The sequence below is a fragment of the Bos indicus genome, chromosome 3 (assembly GCF_029378745.1).
Source record: "Bos indicus isolate NIAB-ARS_2022 breed Sahiwal x Tharparkar chromosome 3, NIAB-ARS_B.indTharparkar_mat_pri_1.0, whole genome shotgun sequence".
Lineage (NCBI taxonomy): Eukaryota > Metazoa > Chordata > Mammalia > Artiodactyla > Bovidae > Bos > Bos indicus.
In genome coordinates, this window is record NC_091762.1 from 15,879,391 (window position 1) to 15,900,808 (window position 21,418).

General features: G+C 50.2%; 1 protein-coding gene across 5 annotated transcripts in view; it reads left to right on the plus strand.

The window, feature by feature from the left end:
* KCNN3 (potassium calcium-activated channel subfamily N member 3) overlaps positions 1-21,418 on the plus strand; it is a 235,065-nt gene that overhangs the window by 39,947 nt on the left and 173,700 nt on the right. For 2 of the 5 annotated variants that reach the window (XM_019954331.2, XM_019954337.2), the window contains exon 1: positions 18,359-21,239. In XM_019954331.2, the coding sequence (XP_019809890.2) occupies positions 20,337-21,239 (903 nt within the window). In that variant the 5' untranslated portion in view covers positions 18,359-20,336. Of the gene's footprint in view, positions 1-9,680; positions 9,957-10,724; positions 11,202-18,353; positions 21,240-21,418 lie in introns of those variants that run through there. The other 3 variants (XM_070785511.1, XM_070785496.1, XM_070785477.1) reach the window with 3 other exon arrangements.

Consider the following 21,418-nt stretch of genomic DNA (forward strand, 5'->3'; position numbering starts at 1 on the left):
TCAGTTTCTACAAAACCATCCTCCAAAGCTTTATCTCTGCCTAAAGTGAGAATCTCTTCACTCTAGCCCCTGGTTGGCTCACCTCAGCCCCACCCATTTTTTAGGGATTGATCCAGGGGCCTCATCGGTGTCTACTGTCACAGCTCCTAGCTCTATAGTATAATTGTCACTTAACAATTTAAAAAATTAATTAATTAATTTGGCCACATTGGGTCTTCATTGTGGCATGTGAGATTTTTCTTTGTGGCGCGTGGGCTTCTCTAGTTGTGGCACACAGGCTCATTAGTTGTGGTGCCTGGGGCTTAATTGTTCCACGGGACATGGGATCTTATTTCCCTGACCAGGAAATGAACTCATGTCCCCTGCACTGGAAGGCAGATTCTTAACCCTTGGACCAGCAGGAAAGTGTCTTACTTAATTTTTGTAGAATTTCTGTGTTCCAGGCCCTAGGTTACCCGGCACCCACTCTTTGGAGTTTCTGTTTTAGTGAGAGTTGGGGCAGAAGGCTCCAGCACTAAGTACATAGCCTCTGGTTAGAATTGAGCTAGTGCCAGGGAAGCTGCTGCTGCTGCTAAGTCACTTCTGTCGTGTCTGACTCTGTGCGACCCCATAGACGGCAGCCCACCAGGCTCCGCCGTCCCTGGGATTCTCCAGGCAAGAACACTGGAGTGGGTTGCCATTTCCTTCTCCAATACAAGAAAGTGAAAAGTGAAAGTGAAGTCGCTCAGTCATGTCTGACTCTTCACGACCCCATGGACTGCAGCCCACCAGGCTCCTCCGCCCATGGGATTTTCCAGGCAAGAGTACTGGAGTGGGGTGCCATTGCCTTCTCCGGCCAGGGAAGCTAGGACAGGGTATTAATGGAATGAATAACAGAGAACCAGCCTTAGCCTAGGGATCAGGGATGGCTTCCTTAAGGAAGCGATGGCTGTATGGGAACTCTAGGGATGGGGAGGGGTTGGTGGTCAGGGAAGGAAGATGGTGGGAAGGGGTGTTGGTGGTATTCTAGGCAGAGGAACATCACGGGCACCCTGAGTGGTGAGGTCACCTGGCTCTCTGTAGAGCTGGAGGAAGGCAGTGAGGTGGGTGTGTGGGAGCAGGCGGGGAGAGATGAAGGGTGATGTAAGGGAGGAGAGTGAGGTCAGCTCACTCATGGCCCCTGGGCCATGCTGCTGCACTGAAGAGGACTTTGGCTTTCATCCCAAGGGCCCTGGGAAGCCATTATGGGCTTTTAAGCAGAGGAGCAGGGCTTCCCTGGTGGTTTAGCAGTAAAGAATGCATCTGTAATGCAGGAGCCGCAAGAGATGTGGGTTCGATCCCTGGGTCGAGAAGGTCCCCTGGAGGAGGGCATGGCAACCTACTCCAGTATCCTTGCCTGGAGAATTCCAGGGACAGAGGAGCCTGGTGGGCTATAGTCCATGGGGTCTCAAAGAGTCAGACACGACTGAAGCGAATCAGCGTGCATGCAAGCAGTGGAACAATATGATCAGATTCACATTTTCAAAGGATTTCTCTGCTGCCCTGTGCAGGTTGGGTGTGAAGGTGGGGGAGGTGACAGTCGGACCAATCAGGAGGTGTTGGGGTCATGGCTTGGACTAGAGAGGTGGAGAGGAAAAGAGGAAGATGTTGTAAGGCGTTTATGAGCCTGGGTCGGCAGGATCAGAAGCAGGAACTGAGGACGGCTCCCAGCATCTGGAGGGGCGTGTGGGTGGTGGTGACGGGGCTGTCTCTGCCTGAGATGAGGAATACGGGACAAGGGGATGGTTTTGGGATTGCAAAACAGGAGCCAGTTTGGGACAAAAGGGTGAGTTCCTTAAGGATGGACTCATCTATTGTTCACCTTGAATTCTCGGTATTAGGCTTAGCAGGGGCCCGAAGACTGTACGTGGAGTGAACAGCAGAACAGCCGCTCTCAGGCCTGCTGACCTGCTTTGTCGGTTGAACGGCCAGCAGACAAGTGCTGCTCCTTGGATGACGGGGAAAGCCCTGTTATGTTCTTTCCCACCCAGCAGGTTATCTGCCCAAACAGACTGCTCCGGTGGTTACCCCAGATGAGAGCGGAGAGGCTCACGTGGGTGGGAGCGGGTGGGTGTGTGGGTGTGAGAACACGTGAGGGACACCGGGCGCTGGGGGAGCTTTGTACTCAGCATCTCATCACCATTCGTTCCCTTTGCTGCTCAGCTGGGGGTAGGGTCCGGCTGCCGCAGGGCGGCACTGCGGACCACGGACTTGGAACACTTCCCTGCTGCTAACACGTACCAGTCCCAGATTTCCCCAGAGGCCTGGGGCTCTGTTTTGCAGTCAGGGAGTATAACACACAGGAGGCTGAGATGCTGCCAAGGCATCTAAGCACAGTTCATCCACCCCCACCCCCATCTATGCACCATTCATGCATTCATTCATTTGCCCACTGTGTGCCAGGATCTGGGCTCCAGGTATATCATGGCAACCTGGCCCCAGCCCCCTGAGCTCATACACTTCACCTGCAAGCACACACCAGTGGTGCCACCATCACCACAGCCACCTTTAGGGTCAGTTAGCAGCTTCCAGAGCACATTGTCCTTGCTTCCATCTAAGCTGGCTGACATGCAGCACTTCCGGAATCCATCGATGATGCTGTTATTAGAAGCTTTACCTCTAACCACACATACGTGCTTGCTGGAGGTTCAGAGCAGTGATGCTGATAATGGTCAGAAACTGACAAGCACCCCAAAATAGTGAATGACTGAGCAAACTATAGACATAAGATGGGAGAGGAAGACTAACAAAAACACCGAGTAGGTAGGATTACGGAGAAGGCAACGGCAAGCCACTCCAGTACTCTTGCCTAGAAAATCCCATGGACGGAGGAGCCTGGTAGGCTGCATTCCATGGGGTCGGTTGTGACTGAGCGACTTCACTTTCACTTTCACTTTTCACTTTCATGCATTGGAGAAGGAAATGGCAACCCACTCCAGTGTTCTTGCCTGGAGAATCCCAGGGATGGGGGAGCCTGGTGGGCTGCCGTCTATGGGGTCGCACAGAGTTGGACACGACTGAAGTGACTTAGCAGCAGCAGCAGCAGGTAGGATTATACTTATTTGTAGTACGATGAAATTTAATGTGTTGGTGAGATTTCCTTTTATGAAATAAACAGAACAGAAAGTCAGATACATACTAATTACAACTACTCTAAAACCTATGTACATACACCACGATCTCAATTTTATAAGGAAAACAGTCCATCGCAGAAGACTGGGATATGCCAAACATCAACAATGCCTGATTCAGATAGAGAGTATATACATGATTTTTTTGGCTTCTTTATTGTCTTCTATTCTTTCTAAACCTTTCATGATGAGGAAGCCTTTCCTATGAAAATTCAGAAAAGAAAATAAATGAAAACACTGGAACCTTCCTGTGTCTACACATTTACATAGATTAGTGATCTACTCCCAGGGATGTAAGAAGAGCTTGAATCTTAGGTGATTCCTAGATTCTATTGTTCATGTTTGTGATAAAACTGATATTTGAGAGCTGGACTCGGTAGGTGCTAAGTGCTCTTTGGCTCCAGTGTTCTGGGATTCAGTTTGATTCCACACAAGTTGAGCAGCTCACCATCTAGTCAGGGAGGCAGACTTATTTATTTATTCATTCATTAAGTCAACAAATATTTATGGCATTTCTGCTATGTTTGTGGCATTGCCCAGTTACTGGGGAACATAAATGCATAATTACAATGCCATGTGAGAAGTGCCTCAAGAGAATTCCTTTTCAGAGTGTTAGGGGGCACCTAGCAGGGGATGCAGCTGACCCTTTGTGGGGTGTAAAGGGTCATGGAAGGAGGCTCATCTGAATAGGGTCTTGAGGGGTGAATAAGAGTTCTTTAGGCAGCAACTAGAGGGAAACAGAGCTTTTGCTAAGTTGACAGTTATTCCTGGAGAGGGTATGTGGGAAGATGGAATACACAGATTGCTTATAGACGCTTGTCCTCATCCCATCCACGGAAACCAGGATAAGAAGTGAGTTCAGATGTCAGAGCTCACAAAGTGAGAATAACTCTTTTGAGTCCCGGCTGTTTCTTCTTCCACCTTTAACTAGGAGTCAGGCGTATTCAAGGCCTCTTTGAGTAACGACCCCTTGACCCTTCAGTACAGCCTCGTTCAGGAACTGGAAACATCTGGATCCTGCTGGCTGGAAAAACATTGTGTGACCCCCGGATTTCTGTCCTCGTGCAGAAAGCAAAGCCAGCTATAAGAAGATTACCTAGGGCTGGAAATTCCAACCAGTAAACAAGAATCCTTGAAAAAGTGATCATTGGACATCTCCTGTCTGCCTAGTTCTGTGGCTTGTCTTTCTTCCCTTCTTTTCCCAGTTTCTCATCTCCTTTTCCTCCTTTCTCTCCCCTTTGTCACATCTACTTTCCTCCCTTTCTCTTTTCCATCTCTCTTTAGTCTCTTGTTCTCACTCTCTGCTTCCTGTTTCTCCGAGTGTTTTTGTCTCTCTTGCTTTGCATATTTTCTCTTTCTCTTTTCCCTTATCTCTTGCCTGTCTTCAGGTCAGGGTTTTCTGACCTGAAAGGGGTTTTCTCCATTGAAAGGGGCCCTGGCCTGCCTTTGAGGGGCTTTGGAGAGGGCAGAGTTGATGGGCTACTCTGAGTTTGTTTGGCCTTCTTAGACAAGCATCTCTCTTTAAGGAGTCTGAATTTAGAGCATGACCACATAAAGAGCCCTTTAATTCTGGCTCTCATATATCCCTACTTGAGCTGAGACATTTCCAGACAGATAATCATCAGGCTTCCTACAGGAAATTAAAGACCTTGATGCTGCGTAGCTGCTTGCCTCACCTGTGTGGCCTGTTAAGTTTCACAAAAGGCTTTGCTTCCCTGTTATGTGATAGAACACATCTCTGATAAGATTTCTTTTCCAAATCTCTCTAATGAAGGCGGTTGTGTGTGTCTTCTAGATAAGCAAGCTCACAATAAGGCCAGTGGTTTTCATTTTGGTGCAAGCTGGTGCCTCGCCCCTTTTTATCGGCGTTACAGGGATGCTGAGTTGGTGCATGTCCTCAGGTCCACACTCAGGGCAAGCATCCTTTTAATGACGTACATTTGGATCTTTGGCTAGCTTGCAGATACAGTACTTGACTCACGTCTTTCATGAATTCCCACTTTGTCCACACCCTCTGGTCAGCACCTTCCTTACAGGACAACAGGTCCCAATCTAGACAGCATGGTAATCCCACTCCCATGGGATTTCTCAGTGATTGGCTTAGGTCTGAGCATGCAACCCATTTTTAACCAGTGAGAAGTGAAGGAAGACCGAGGGACTGCTGGGACAGTTTTTCTCATTATTAAAAAGAGGTCCAAGGGACTTCCCTGGTGTTCCACTTTCCTAGTGGGCTCTGCTAAAACTCCTGGCTCCTAATGCAGGGGGCTGAGGTTCGATCCCTGGTCAGGAAACTAGATCCTACATGCTGCAACTGAGAATTCACACGCTGCAACAAAAGTCGAAGATACTGCATGCTGCAACTGAGCCCTGAAGCAGCCAAGGAAATAAATAAATGTTAAAAAAAAAAGAGAGAGAGATCCAAGACAAGAGTGCTTCCTTTACTTGTCTTTGCGCTTTGAAGTGTAATGGTGGGACGCCTGGAGGGGCTGCAGCCATCGTGTGACCATGAGGGAGTGGCCAACATGCAGAAGACAGAGCAGAAAGTCAGAAAGAACACGTTCATGGTGACCCGCACCATCAAATTAATGGCCCTTGAAAGTGTCCTACCTTTGGAATTAGTGTGTGGGATACTAAATGTCCTTTTTTTTTTTTTTTTTTTTTGCCATGTGGCTTGTAGGACCTTAGTTCCCCAAGGAGGGACTGAATCTGGGCCATAGCAGTGAAACTGCCGAGTCCTAACCCCTCGGACAACCAGGGAACTCCCTAAATGTCTTTGTAAACTCTCTTGAGTTAGGGTTTCTTTACTGGCAACTGAAAGTATCTTAGCAAATACAGACAGGGAGGTCCAAGACGGGCCCACTGTGTCTTGTGAGGGAAGCGTGAGTTCGCTGAGAGAGGGGTGGGGTGGGGAAAGGAGCCTTGGGGTGAGCCTTGAGGCCCGCTGGCTCTGCGCTAGAGCACCAGCTTTGTTGCTCCCGCCTCTGACAAGTCACGGGCAAATCACTTAACCTCTCGGAGTTGTAGTTTCCTTGGCTCAGAATGAGTATTGAGTCCCACGTGGATGCTCAGTGATTGTCACTTCTCTTCCCACTAGGTATGTTTCTCTTCCAGTTATTTTTAAAGGGACCAGGAGGGGCCAGGCGCAGAGAGTTATTTCATGGCATTTCAGTGCTAGGGGGAGTTCATACAGAGACCGTTCTGAGTCCTTTCCCACAGTTGCTCCAAGTACAAATCACATCTCTAATGCCAGCAAGAGCGCTGAGGGGGAGGCAAATACACCCAATTCTCAATTCTCCATGGTGATGAGGGACGTGGATAATTGAAAACAGCAGATAATCCCCGAACCTGCTTTGAGTCACTGACTTCCACCACCTCCCCCACCATCACTTTTTCGGTACAGCTGACAAACTGCCGCAAGGATGCCCGTCTCTGCTCTCCTCTGGTGCATCACTTGGCAAAGCCGCTTCAGTACAGTCAAGGCCAGGGCGATGGGAGAAGCAAGGGGACTGACACCTCCCCCGCCCTCCGCCCCAGCCAAGAACAACTCAGAAGCTGCGTGACTAAGCTCGCCTTGGAGTTGGGCTCTGTCTACACTTGGGCTAGTTTCTCCAAGCTCCTCCAGGTGGAAATGAGCCCCATAGATACAGGTTCTTCACCTCTGATGGGCCCTATTCAGGCCAGACAGGGCAAAACTACACGTATGCTCAGAGATCCTCCCCTTACATCATCATTTCTTAGGGCCAAGGGTGACTTTCCCCCTCCCGAACAATGGCATGAACTAAAATGAATTAGATGCATTGAATTTAGAGCTTTTGGATTTTTCAAGAAAAATTTTGGCTGTGTTGGGTCTTAGCTGTGGCACGTGGGATCTTTCAGTGCAGCACGAGGGCTCTCTAGTTGTGGAGCACAGGCTTAACTGCCCCGAGGTCTTCCCTGGTGGCTCAGATGGTAAAGAATCCGCCTGCAATGCAGGAGACCCCGGGGTCCATCCCTGGGTCGGGAAGATCCCCTGGAGAAGGGAATACTCCCTAGAGAGGAGCCTACAGTTGCAAGGAGTTGGACACAACTGAGCGATAAAGCACACAGATGGGATATGAAACATTAAGTGCAATTGCAAAGTCACTCATTTCCCGTCTTCCACTACATGTAAGATCTTCATTCCCTGACTAGGGATCGAACCCACATCTCCGGCATTGGAAGGTGGATTCCTAACCACTGGACCACCAGGGAAGTCCCCTAGAGCTTTTGGGTTCTTTAGCCAGGTGACAGAACCCTTTTATTTACCAAAGCCTCCTTTCCGTCAGTGAAACACCTTCATATGAAAAGGATGAAAAGTGAGGCAAGAAAGATGAACATTTGAGTACCTATCACATGCTGTCTCTGTGCTAAGCACTTTGCATCTTTTACTTCATGGGGAGACCAGATCTTTCCAGTGAAAACTTGTCTAGCCTGAAGTAGGAGATACTGGCTGCTTGCTTGTCTCTGGTAACCTATTCTGGAAAATTCCTGCTTTGGTACCAATAACACAAAAATAAATCTTCTCCAGTCCTAGACCTGGGGTTCAGGTCTCTCAGGCTCTCTTGCAATCTTGTTCTTCTTCTCTATTCTAAAAATTTGATCGGACGAGATCTGTGGGTCTAAAAGAACTGGGCAAACTGAAATTTCTTGGTTGGAGGGCGGGTGCCAGCCTTCTTGGCTTTTATTGGGAGATGCAGAAGTGCCCCATTGGCCAGAATCAAGGTTCAGAGCACAGGAAGCAGCTATGATAAGATCTAGGGGGCCTTCAGGGCAGGCTTTCATCCCTCTTTCTCATCTTTCCCTTCTATGGCCCTTCTGGGTGGTTTAGAAGCTCTCTAATGGAAGTAACAAGAAGTAAGTAGGAAGCCACTGGCCTTTCTCACCCTCTGCGGCTCACATCTGCCAGTTCCTGGAGCCACCAGAAGGCTTAATCACTAGGTTTGCAGGAGGAAAAAGCTATTATGCTAAGAAAGACGATTAGTGCTCACCAGGCCTCCCCGGGGCTCCCACCATGGGCCACAGGGATTGCCAGAGACGGTATTTGTCATAAAATCAGTGCTGGGAACATAGTTTCAGAGCAATCAGAGGAGGCAAGGTTTCCTAAATTGTGGGAAAAACTCCCCAGTTAGAATAATGGATTATTTTTGGCACATACTCTTTCTGAGAGGGCTTCCCAAGAGGCTCAGCAGTAAAGAATCCACCTGCAGTACAGGAGACATAGGAGACAACGGGTTTGATTCCTGGGTCAGGAAGATCCCCTGGAGGAGGAAATGGCAACCTGCTGCAGTATACTTGCCTAGAGAATCCTGTGGACAGAGGAGCCTGGTGGGCTGCAGTCCCTAGGGTCACAAAGAGTCGAACACAACGGAGGGACTGAGCAGCAGCAGCAGCAGCTTTCTGAGACGCACAGCCTCGTCTCATTTCCTTTCTGTGTGTGCCTTTCAACACCAGATGGAAAAACAGCCAGGATGAGCGTGCCGGGCCTTTAGAGTCTGCAACTCAGTTATTTGATCTTGGGCAGGTCCCCTAGGCCTCTTGTTTCTCTTTGTTTTACAAGTTTTATTTGTTTTATTTTTGGCTGCACTGGGTCTTCGTTGCTGCTTGTGGACTTTCCCTGGTTGCGGCGAGCAGGGGCCGCTCTCTAGTTGCTGTGCTCGGACCCCTCACGGCGGTGGCTTCTCTTGCAGAGCACAGGCTCTAGATCTGTGGGCTCAGTAGTTGTGGTGCACGGGCTTTGTTGCCCCAAGGCATGTGGGATCTTAGTTCCTGGAGGGATCAAAACGGTGTCCCCTGCATTGCCAGGCAGATTCTTAACCACGGGGGCACCGTCTTGTTATCTGTATGATGGGGATGACAGGAACTGCCTAACAGAGGATCACCAGCTCAGTGAGAAGTGGGTTGCACAATGCCTGGGGCTTGGTGAAAGTGAAAGTGTTAGTTGCTCAGTCACGTACGACTCTTTGTGACCCCATGGATTGTAGCCCACCAGGCTCCTCTGCTCATGGAATTCTCCAGGCAAGAATACTGTAGTGGGTAGCCATTTCTTCTCTAGGGGATCTTCCTCATCCAGGTCTCCCGCATTGCAGGCAGAATCTTTACCGCCTGAGCTACCAGGCTTGGTAGGTGCCCCCAAACTGTTGTTAGAATTGGTTTCTGAACTATGGCTCAGGCCTGGTATTGTGGCAATGGAAGGAGTATCCTTATGCAGCCCACATGCCCTTTCTCCCCATCCAAACGATGGGCGGCCTGGAAATTCAGAAATAAATTGTTCTCTCTTCTCTTGACCCTCCTGAGAGTCAACCGAGCCCATTATCAGGAAGAGAAGATTTCCAAGGTGGAGGGCAGAGGCCAGGACTGAAATGACTAGGCTGGCAGCCCACCTGATCTCATGGGGGTGTCCTATATGAGGTCTCCCCCCTTCTTTGGTGTCTTTCCTTTTATTAGAAAAACCTACCAGAGGCTCTGGAGCAGAAAGCGGAGTCCAGGCTGGGTTGTGGTTCCCAGCAGTGGGGACTTTGTCACAGTACCAAGTGTCCAGCCAGCGGTGCTTGGGCCTCCGCCTGTCTGGCACTGTAGACCCTCAGCATTCTAGCTCCAGCGTCTGTGAGAAGGGTTATCTTTGAGTGACCCTTGCTCCAGGATGGGGGGTTATTTGTGGTTGTCCCGAGGTGTCGGATGGAGTTCCACTTGTCATGAAGTCAGCATTGGAGAGAGTCACTGCTGGTATGTGAGCCCAGCTGGTTGTCCTGCATCCATTTTCTGGGGTGACCTCGTGCTCTTGTTTTCAAGGTAAGTCTTGGAATTTCCATTACAGGTCTGGAGGATAAACAGCTTTTCTGTTCTGCTTCATTGTATTTAATGGCTGAAATTGAAAATGAGAGAAATAGTGTAAATGTGGGGATTTGGAAAAGTTTTTGATCCTTCCCTTAATCAATCTTTTTCAACCTTTAAAAAAATATATATGTATAGACACATATGTATGTGTATGTATGTGTGTAGATCTCTATCTGTATCGTCTATATCTATCTCAAGGATCTTTGGGGGTAGAGATGGGGCTTCCCTGGTTCATTCACAGGCTTCTTCCAGGATATGGGAAAGGTTTTTTTTTTAGTGGTGTTCAGGGCACAGCTTCTTCACTCTCCTCTTTCTCCCATTAGAGTGGTATTATTTGCATATCCGAGGTTGCTGATATTTCTCCTGGCAATCTTGATACCACTCTAATGGCAGAAAGCCAAGAGGAACTAAAGAACCTCTTGATGAGGGTGAAAGAGGAGAGTGAAAAAGCTGGCTTAAAACTCAACATTCAGAAACTAAGATCATGGCATCCAGTTCCATCACTTCATGGCAAATAGAAGGGGAAAAAGTGGAAGCAGTGACAGATTTTATTTTCTTGGGTTCCCAAATCACTGTGGACGGTGACTGCAGCCATGACATTAAAAGACACTTGCTCTTTGGGAGGAGAGCTATGACAAATATAGACAATGTATTAAAAAAAGCAGAGGCATCACTTTGCTGAAAAAGGTCCTTATAGTAAAACTATGTTTTTTTTTTTCCCAGTGGTCAAGTATGGATGTGAGATTTGGATCATAAAGAAGGCTAAGCACCGAAGAATTGATACTTTCAAATTGTTGTGCTGGAGAAGATTCTTGAGAATCCCTTGGAGAGCAACACCAAACCAGTCAACCCTAAAGGAAATCAGTACTGATATTCATCTAAAGGACTGAGGCTGAAGCTGAAGCTCCAATACTTTGGCCACTCAATGAGAAGAAATGACAGATTGGGAAAGACCCTAATACTGGAAAAGCTTGAAGGCAGGAGGAAAAGGGGACGACAGAGGATGATGGCTGGATAGCATCACTGACTCAGTGGACATGAATTTGAGCAAACTTTGGAAAAAAGTGAAGGATAGGGAAGCCTGGTGTGCTGCAGTCCATGGGCTCACAAAGAGTCAGACACAACTTATTGACTGAACAACAATCTTGATTCCAGCTTGTGATTCATTCACTCCAGCATTTTGCATGATGTACTCTGCATGTAAGTTAAATAAGCAAGGTGACAATATACAGCCTTGTCATACTCCTTTTCCAATCTGGAACCAGTCAGTTGTTCCCTGTCCCCTTCTTTAAAGGTTCCTTGTGGCCACTGGGGGCGCTGGAGGATGAAACTGGCTGTCCTTCCAACCAAAAGCATGTGGCTTTTGGTTGGAAACAGAAAGGATGTTCCACTTTGAACTCTCCCGTTCAGTTGGACCTGAGTCCATAGCTGTATGTAATCTCGCTCATGGTCTTGGTGACCTGGTCTGATGTGTAGATGGGCAGCCGTGGGATGGACACGGATAGCGGAGACAATGTTCTGATGTCGTGGTGGAGAGCCCAACGCCGGAAGAGAGCACTAGTCTCAGGATGGGGACAGTAATAGCAGCGGTGGTATCCTGATCTCTCAGAGGGCATGTTCACAGAGGTGATATGCTCTGGTTCTCACGGCAGGGACAGGATTTGAGGTGACAGTGCTCCTGTCACCTGGTGGGATCCTAATGGGTGGGTGGCAGTGCAAGCTCTGTTCCCATGGTGGGGAAACCAGTATGGTGATGATGCTTTGATCTCTTGGGGAGGATAAATGAAGGGGCTTATGTGGCAGGAGGGAGTTGGGATGCCTCTGCCTACAGGGCAGCAGGGGGCCCAGGAGTTGAGCTCAGAGAAGCTCCTGGACTCATGTTTGTTCTTATGTAAGAGCAAGAAGCCTGTCAAGGTCTTTCCTGCAGACACGGCTCACACACACAGCTGTGGGGCCTCGCCTCTCCCCCTCTTCCTTTCAGAATCCTGCTTGAGAGACGCTGGCCACAGTGATTAAGTGTCTGATTTGATGGGGATCCTGTTAAGACACTAATGCTTTTCTAATTCTGGCTAAATCGACATTGGTTTTGTCGATCTACCTACAAAGGTTGAGCTTGTTGCTTCCAATTTCAAGTGATTTCCATCTTGTCACTGTGTCCTTCCCCCTTAGCCTGTCTAATCCCTGGGTTCTTCCAGCTGCCTGGTACCTCCTGCGAGGCTTCCTCCTGCCTCTGAGGCTTGGCAATTAGAAACAGACTCCAGCAGGGAGGGCGGCTACGGGATTATTATTGAGGAGGGAGAGCCTGAGCGCAGTGTCCATAGCAACCCTCCCGTTTTCACCTTTACCGGGAGAGGAGGAAGGCAAGGGAAGGCAGGGAGGCAGCGAGATGCCTGCCCTTTTGCATTATTCATATCAAAGTGCTGGGTGCAGAGGCCTTGGCTGTTGACTTTGCCCTGCACAGGTGGTGTGGGGACAGGGGACTTTTCCCCATCTAGTCACAGCGACTTGGAGTGGAGCTTGGGTATGGGGTGGAGTCAGTAAGAAAGCCGGCTTCCCAGGTGGCGCTAGTGGTAAAGAACCTGCTTTAACAACGCAAAAGACGCAGGTTCGAGCTCTGTGGTTCCTTCCAGCCCTCTCAGTCAGCGATTTTATGCTGGCTTCCTTAGGAAGATAATAGTGGTAATATATTCTTTTCCGATGATGAAACAGCTCGAGGAACCTGCCAAATAGGAGCTACTTCTTCAAAACGTTCACAGAGGTGAATCCTGGCACTGAATGTAGTTCCTGGGTCTCCAAGGAAGGAGGCAGAAGGTTAAGGGCGTGGTTCTGTTTGGGGATCTCCCTCCAGGCTTCCCAAGGGGCCTGGAGTGCAGTGCTATGTGTACATGCCACCAGCAGAGGTCTCCACACTCCTCACAAACCCGCCACTGGTTTCCGTGCCCCAGGTGGGTGACGGGTGAGCATAGGCTGTGGCCTCAATCTCAAAGCCAGAGCTGGGCTGGGAGACACCACGACCTTCCTGCTTGAGCCACCACTGGTCAACTGGAGTCTGGGGAAGGGCTGATGTCATCGGTTGGCTCAAAAGCCTGGGGCCCAAGTCACTAGCCAGCCTCTGGGGACCTGTTCTCCACTCTCGACCCGAACTATAGGAGGGCCATTCATCCAAGGCTACAGAGTGCCTGGGGCCCTGGGCTGCCCTGGTTCTTGGCCTTCTCTTTGGCAGCTCAGGTGCCAGTTCTGGGTTTGGGAAACTGTTAGAGGTAATTTTTTTTCTCCTCTGACCTTTTGGGACTGAGACCAGGAAATGGACTTAATCAGTAAATCTTAATTGAGAGCATGCACTGTGCTAGGTACGGGGGATTCAGCAGTGGATAAAATAGACAGAAATTCCACCCGCAGGAAGCTGAATGTCTAGTCGGGGACAGCGGGGAGGATGCCATCACCTACACTGCAGTGTGGGGCTGGGAGTGGACACATCTACCCCTCCACTGACTTAGCCCTCAGTAGACTGGCCTTTGGACCTGCCCTGACTCTAGGGATGAGGCTCAGATGCTGAACCCTGGCCAAATGGGTCTCCATGGGCTCCACCCCAGCCACCAAAGTCAACCAAGGCCCTTGCACTTTCCCAGTCGACCTATGTATCACTTTACAGTTTGCAAAGTGTGTGCCCTTATCCTAGCTCCCTGTGAGCCTGGCCAGGCAGCATGGTGATGAGATGCTGGTGCCCTGTACCCTTATCTCATGCATTCTTTCCAGAGATCATATCAGCACCTTTTGTTTGACCTCTGTGCATGCCAAGTTGCTTCAGTTGTGTCTGACTCTTTGACTGTAGCCCGCCAGGTTCCTCTGTCCATGGGATTCTCCAGGCAAGAAGACTGGAGGGGGTTGCCATGCCCTCCTCCAGGGAATCTTCCCGACCCAGGGATCAACCCGTGTCTCTTATGTCTCCTGCATTGGCAGACGGGTCCTTCACCACTAGCACCTCCTGGGAAGCCCCAGAGACCTTTAACTCCTCTAAAAAACAAACCCATCCAGACTGACTCATCTGGCCAGAACAGCGAGTTCTCACACCAAAGCCATGGAGAAAGGGTCAGGAGAAGCATTTAAAAATGTGTCTCGATTTTCACAAGACGACTGTGGAGGGAGGCATGACTGGGTCCAGCTTTATGGGCTCAGAGTGGTGCCGTGTGGTCACTGGCAGGAAGACGGTGGCTCTAAAGCAGACAGATTGGAGTCCCAGCCTGAGGCTCCTCTGGCTCCGCCACCTGCCTGCTCACTCTGTCTTCTCTTCGCATCCAGAACCAGCCCCGCCGGCCACACGGTTTTTGGAGCAGAATCGTCACCCTTCCTTCACCCTTCTCTGTGAAGCTGCTTTTATGAAACTTCCCCAGGTCCTTTTGTCAGAGGGGGTTTCACGGAGAACCTGGTTAGAAGTGGAGGGCGGGAGGAATTGTCTTCTGGAAGGGGACGAAGCCCGGTGGCGGTGACTGAGTGGAGAGGTGACTTGCAAGTGGATGGTCCAGTTTGGCTCAAAGCATGACCTCTTGCCTTCTTTGACAACAAGCGAAAGCCAGTTGACTTCCCTGGAACTTAACTCAGTTCCCCCATCTGTAGAATGGGGCTACTAATTCAACCTCACTGGCTTATGGGGACCACACAAGCACAGAGCAGGCTTTCAGTGAATGCACCAGGGCATGAGATGTTAAGCCGTACATCTCTTTTGTAGCGAGATCCATGCAAAGCACAGAAGTTTCAATTTTTCTTCGGCAAAGCAGGATCCTGGAGGAGATGGTATATGCTGCCGTAGATGGCTAAGAGCGGCTGGTGGGTGCCCTGGAAGCAGGTAGGGTGTGCTATGGTCTTGCCTCACTCTTTCTGCCATGGCTTGGGGGAGGCTGAGTAGGCTTGAGTTAGGAGAGCCCTTGTCCTGGGTCTGGATGTTCAGGGACTCAGAGAAAAGCACGGATGAGGGATCTACACCTACAGATGGGACCTCACAGTGGCCAGGGGTGCAGGTAAGAGGTAAGCACTGTTTCTAGGGTCACAGTGCCCTGGACTCTCACTCAGGCATCAGTTCACTCACTCACCTCCCAGTTCAACACACAGTCTGGGTGCGAGGTGCGGTGCGGTGTGGTGTTGTGTGTGTGTTTTACAATTCACACTACAGGCTCCTGTCACCGAGCTGCTTGTGGGTGTAAATTAAAAACAGGGGAGGAAAGACATGCATACAGAGGACTCCAATACAAGGCAAGGGGTGAAAAATATCCCCAGAGAGATACAAATAAAGTGCTAAGGGAATTCAGGAGAGGGAGATGGTGTCAAACTCGGGGGGAGAAGCTGAGGAGGGGGTGTCTGGGAAGGCTTTGGGTGGAGGCAGCACTGTGCTTTCCTTAAATTCCAGTGGGATTGGACACTGAGTGGGCTGGAGCGGCCTTCCAGGAAGCACGAATGGGGAGCGTGAAAGAGCATGAGTCTGGGGTCAGAAGGATCCAGGTTCAAATCCATGACTAACTTACGAACTTGAGCGAGTCACTTCAGCCTTTCTGCATTTTAGTTTATGGGGGTGAGAGTGTAAAGGCTGGAGCGATAAACCCTTCCTGGCTTACTTTCCAGGGCTGCCAGGAAGTGCAAATGGAGTACTTTATGTGAAAGCAGTTGGAAAACTATAAAGTGCTATGAAAACGCAGGGGCTGTTTTTATTTTTAAAGCATTAATTGATTCAGCAACAAAACTCCTAGGTAAGAACACAGTAATGACTGAACCTGGATGGGCTAGACAGCAGTTCAGCTCAAAGCTGTCTCTAACCCAATCATCCAGGGTCTGAGGAAGTGTGGTTGATCTTTGTACTTTCATCCCTGGAAGGTTACGGTTAGCCCTTAACCACCACAAACTTTCTCAAAAATCCCACCATTGTCTGTTGTTGTAGATCATCTGAACTCCATCCATCCACCTATTTGTCTGTTCAGCCAGCCAGCCAATTTACCAATCTATCCATTCACCCATTCACCTATCCATCCATCCATCCATACAACAAACCTATAATGAGGACATCCATGGCCAGATACCCTGCTCAGTGTTGGGGATACAGAAAAAAATTAGACCCCTTCTCTGGGCTCAAGAACTCTACAGCTTAGTGGGAAAGACAGCCATATAAATCATATATCATTACTCTTTCTAAACCCATTTTCAGTCAGTTCTACATTTTTGGGGGTAACAAATTCCAGAGACCACAGATTATAGGATTTTAAGGCTGAGTGATCTTTGAACTCTTTTTTATCACACTCATTTTACTGATGGGGAAATTGTGATTATTGTTTGTTGTAGAAAGCAATATGACTTCCTCTTATTTGCCTCCAAATGACCTCTCCAAGCTTTCAAGTTCAGTTCAGTTCAGTGAACCTTTATTAAACATCTATTGTGTGCCAGGCTCTGGGCAAGAGCTGCAGGTGTGGCAGTGAAGAAGATGCTGTTCCTGCCCTCAGGGATGCACAGTCTAGGGACAAAGGGACATGCAGAGAGATAATAGCTCTAGGGCTTGACAAAGACAGGGATAGAGGTGGGCACAGGCACTGAACACACAGGAGAAGGGTCCCTGCTCTGAATACGAGGAGCTTGGGAGAGGCTTCTCAGAAAGATGTCCTGTGAGCCATGTCTTGAAGGGCAAAAAGCAATGTGTTAGATGAAGATGTCCTGGAAAGGCATGCTGGGCAGAAGGCACAGCGTGGGCAAAGGCATGGAGGCTTATTGGAGGAGCTCCCCTGGAGTAGGAAATGGCATTCCACTCCGATTTTCTTGCCTACAAAATCCCGTGGACAGAGGAGCCTAGCAGACTAGAGTGCATAGGGGTGCAGAGAGTTGTACACGACTGAGTGACTGACTATAGACTGGAGGAACCATATATGGTGTTGGGACTTAAGGGAGGAAGTGGTGCAGGATGAATGTGGAGAGGAGGGCAGGGGGAAATGGCAGCACACCCGAGGTGGAGCTGCTATGGCCAAAGGCCACCTCTGCCTTACTGGGTTTGGTGAGCATGCCCTTGTTTACTTTCTCTGTCCTCTCTGGGCTAAGAAACTCCAGCACATTCCCTTGGCCTTCCTCTTTACAGTCTTGGTCACTCAGTTGTGCCCAGCTCTTTGTGACCCATTGGACTGTAGACCACCAGGTTCCTCTGTCCATGGGATTTCTCAGGCAAGAATACCAGAGTGGGTTGCCAGGGGATCTTCCTGACCCAGGAATGGAATCAGTGTCTCCTGCATTGCAGGTGGATTCTTTACCTGCTAAGCTGTCGGGGAAGCCCCTTTCAGTCTTAAGAGGCCTAATTCGTGTGAAGGACGAGCCTGTCCTTCAAGGTGTGGGTTTGGATGTTCAGGAAAAGTCAGCCTTGATTTGCAAGATTTGCCAATTACTATGGTGTAAACACTTCCAACAGCAAGGATTTCAAGCTATCAATGCAACATCACTGGTCATGGAGTTGGGAAGAGAAATACACTGTTGGGTTTTATAAGCCAGTACCAGCCAGCTGCAGCACAGCTTCTGGGCTGCATGTGTGGTCTGAAGAGGTAGCCTACTCCTACTGACTTGCATGATATAGGGACCCTATCACTCCCATTTTATAGACAGGGATCAGAAGGTGGTTGTCCTGCCTGTGATCACACAGCCACTGGCTGACAGAGAGGGGCAGCCTGGGCAGCCTGACTCCAGAGCCTGAGCTCTAACCATGATATTGTTCTCTTCCCATTCCAACAGGGTAGCTGTATCGAAGTGCGTGAGCTGCATCAGTGGCATTAGCCTTCAAGTTCTGGCCCATTTCCAGATGAATCTCCAGTTGACATTTGGCTCTGTATAGTCAGTTCTCCCATCTGCCAGGTGTTTCTCACCCCCATCCATGCTAGAAGGACATACTCTAACAGTCCCCATTCGATCCACATGGCACAGCCAGGGGACCTGGAAGCAGGAGGGGATCCAGAAAGGTCAACTGAGACAGAAGACAGATCATGGTGGTGGAGTGGGCACAGACATGCCTAGACCTGGAGTCTGTCCCTAAAAACTGGTTTTTCACAGCCCAGATGCTGTGTCTAGCACTGAGAAGCAATAGTAACAGCACATTTCTGCTACTCACAACTCAGTAATGGTAATTTGTTATGAAATCATTAAGCCTAAGTATATGATCTGGAGCCTTGAACAAAACAGGTGGCTCTGTTTGGGGATGGAAGGAGGGAAACCAAGAAGACAGAGGGAAAGGAGAGGGCAGGCCGGGCATGCTGGAGGGAGGGAGGTGTGGGAGGGGTACTGGTGGGCTGGCATGGTTGTGGGAAAACACATGAGACCCCAGGCTTGTGTCTGAGCCTGTGTTACGACTTGCAGTGGCAGGGGCGGGGCAGTGTTACCATGTCATCAATAATAATAACACTTACCAAGGTATTGTCTGTAGTTGTAATTATTGAGGTTTCAGGGGTTGTGGCTTACAAGTAACGCTTAACTGTCAATTGTTAGGGCTGATAGGGGATTGGAGAGGTGAGAACTGGCATAGGAAGGGTACTCCGGGCTCTTTTGATGGGAGCTCTGCCCCTTCCTGACCTGGCTACTTGCCGCTCACCATTCAGAACTGCTTTAAAACCTCACTGTGTGTGTGCACGTTTATGGACCACTGAGTGCACACCTATGTATATATGTGCACCTGCATATGTGTATCTGTGTGTGTGTATGTGTGCGTGGCTCTCCTACTCTTCCCCCTTCCTACCAGGAAAGCAGCTAGACAGAGGCCAAGGGGTGATGGGGAACCAAGAGCCAGGTAGGACGACATCGCCTTCCTAAAACCCCAGGTGTGCCTGGGGAATCCCAGGCCTCCTCTTCACTGATCTCTAAGTCAGTTGCAGTTAGAAATGGAAATGAATTCAGCAGGGTCCCATTTCTTTGGAACTCCCTTTGCACACAGTGGGAGCTTAATAAATACTTGATGATGGTTCTGAACCTGGGAAGCCAGCAGCTGTTCCCAGCTCTCTCAGAGCTCCATGGAACAGATCAGGTGGGGAGCAACCACGGGGGTCTTCAGTCTTCCTGCCAGACCCTCCCGTGACTCCAGGTCCAGTGGCAGCCATCGTCCATTTCACACATCCTGCTTTGGGGAGGCCAGTTCTTCCTCCACAACTTCTATCTGGCTCTTTCCCACTCGTTATTTGAGCCACATTTATGGAGCCACCACTTTGCACTGAGCATCACAGTAGAAAGGCATCCTGGGAGATGGTATAGGGGCTGTGGGTTCAGACTGACCTGGGTTCAGATTCTACTACTCTTAATTACAAACGGGGTAACATCTGGCAAGTTACTTATCTGTGCTTGAGTGGTTTTTTTAAACAACGATTTTCATCTGCAGAAGGAGAATAATGACATCATTTTCATAGGGTTGTTGTGAGGCTTAGAAATAACAGATGCTCCTGCACACATATTGCAGGCAGTTCAGTGTCTACCTGGGGTCAGGAGGATGTGACCTTTGCTTCTGTGACCTTGAAGTTGTTACTCAATGTCTCTGAACATCAGTTTGTGAAATGGAAACTTCCCGCCTCCTTGGTATTTGGAGGCTGTAGCTGGATAATAGGTGTGAAATAAGCTATCGTAGACCCCGACCATTAATAACTTCCTGTTTCTTGCCGCCGCATCAGGGTGCACAGTTGCCCTCCGTACGAGGACCTCTGCTCCTCTTCGCCACCACCCCGCGTGCGCATACATCCCGTATCGCCGTGGGCTGACGGGTTTCTGCCATACCTGTCAGAGGAAAAGAGGGCAGCTGCTCAGCTCCCGGGTGGGGAGCCGAAACTACAGTTCCCAGCCCTCGCTGCGCCACCGCCGGGGCTGGGAACGGAGCGCGGCAGGCCCCTCCTCTGGGGAGGAGCCTATGCGGGGGGCGGAGTTAGGAGGTGGTTGGAGAGTTAAGCCAAGCCAATGAGACCAGCTGCTAATAAGTGGGCTTGGCTTACCCTATAACAGTGGCAGGAGGAGGAGAGCAAAGCTATTGAGCCAGCGAGGAGTGAAGCTGAGCCTGGCCTCACACGCTCCTAGAGGACCACCTCCTGAGACAGAGTTCTTTTTCCCCCTTCTTCTTCTTTCTCCAAGCTCCCCTCCTGCCCTCCCTCCCTGCCCAGTACCATGCATTCTTGAGTGGCAGCGTCTGGACTCCAGGCAGCCCCAGAGAACCGGAGCAAGCCAAAGAGAGAGGACTGGAGCCAAGACACTCTGGTGGGGGAGCTTGGATGCCTGGCTTTCTTTGAGGACATCTTTGGAACGAGGGTGGCTTTGGGGTGGGGGGTTGTGCTGCAGGCAATCCAGCCCGGCCCCAAGATGGACACTTCTGGGCACTTCCATGACTCTGGGGTGGGGGACCTGGATGAAGACCCCAAGTGCCCCTGTCCATCCTCCGGGGATGAGCAGCAGCAGCAGCAGCAGCAGCCGCCGCCACCACCGCCAGCACCACCAGCAGCCCCCCAGCAGCCCCCAGGACCCCCGTTGCAGCCTCAGCCTCCGCAGCTTCAGCAGCAGCAGCAGCAGCAGCCACAGCATCCCCTATCTCAGCTCACCCAACTCCAGAGCCAGCCTGTCCATCCTGGCCTGCTACACTCCTCTCCCACTGCTTTCAGGGGCCCCCCTTCATCCAACTCCACCGCCATCCTCCACCCTTCCTCCAGGCAAGGCAGCCAGCTCAATCTCAATGACCACTTGCTTGGCCACTCTCCAAGTTCCACAGCCACAAGTGGGCCTGGTGGAGGCGGCAGGCACCGGCAGGCCAGCCCCCTGGTGCACCGGCGGGACAGCAACCCCTTCACGGAGATCGCCATGAGTTCCTGCAAGTACAGCGGGGGGGTCATGAAGCCCCTTAGCCGCCTCAGCGCCTCCCGGAGGAACCTCATTGAGGCTGAGCCCGAGGGCCAACCCCTCCAGCTCTTCAGCCCCAGCAACCCCCCGGAGATCATCATCTCCTCCCGGGAGGACAACCATGCCCACCAGACCTTGCTCCATCACCCCAATGCCACCCACAACCACCAGCATGCCGGTACCACCGCCAGCAGCGCCACCTTCCCCAAAGCCAACAAGCGGAAAAACCAAAACATTGGCTATAAGCTGGGACACAGGAGGGCCCTGTTTGAAAAGAGGAAGCGACTGAGTGACTATGCTCTGATTTTTGGGATGTTTGGAATTGTTGTTATGGTGATAGAGACCGAGCTCTCTTGGGGTTTGTACTCAAAGGTAGGGGCTGCAGTTTCTCTTTATACCTTTGAACAAAAGGAATATGTAGGTAGCAAAAGAGAGAGAGAGTGGGGGAGAGAGAGAGAGATTGGGGGAGAGAGAGAGAGATGGTGGTGGTGGGGAGAGGCGTTTGCTCAATTATATCGAACACTTAACTTCCCATGGTTTTCCTGCTTAAT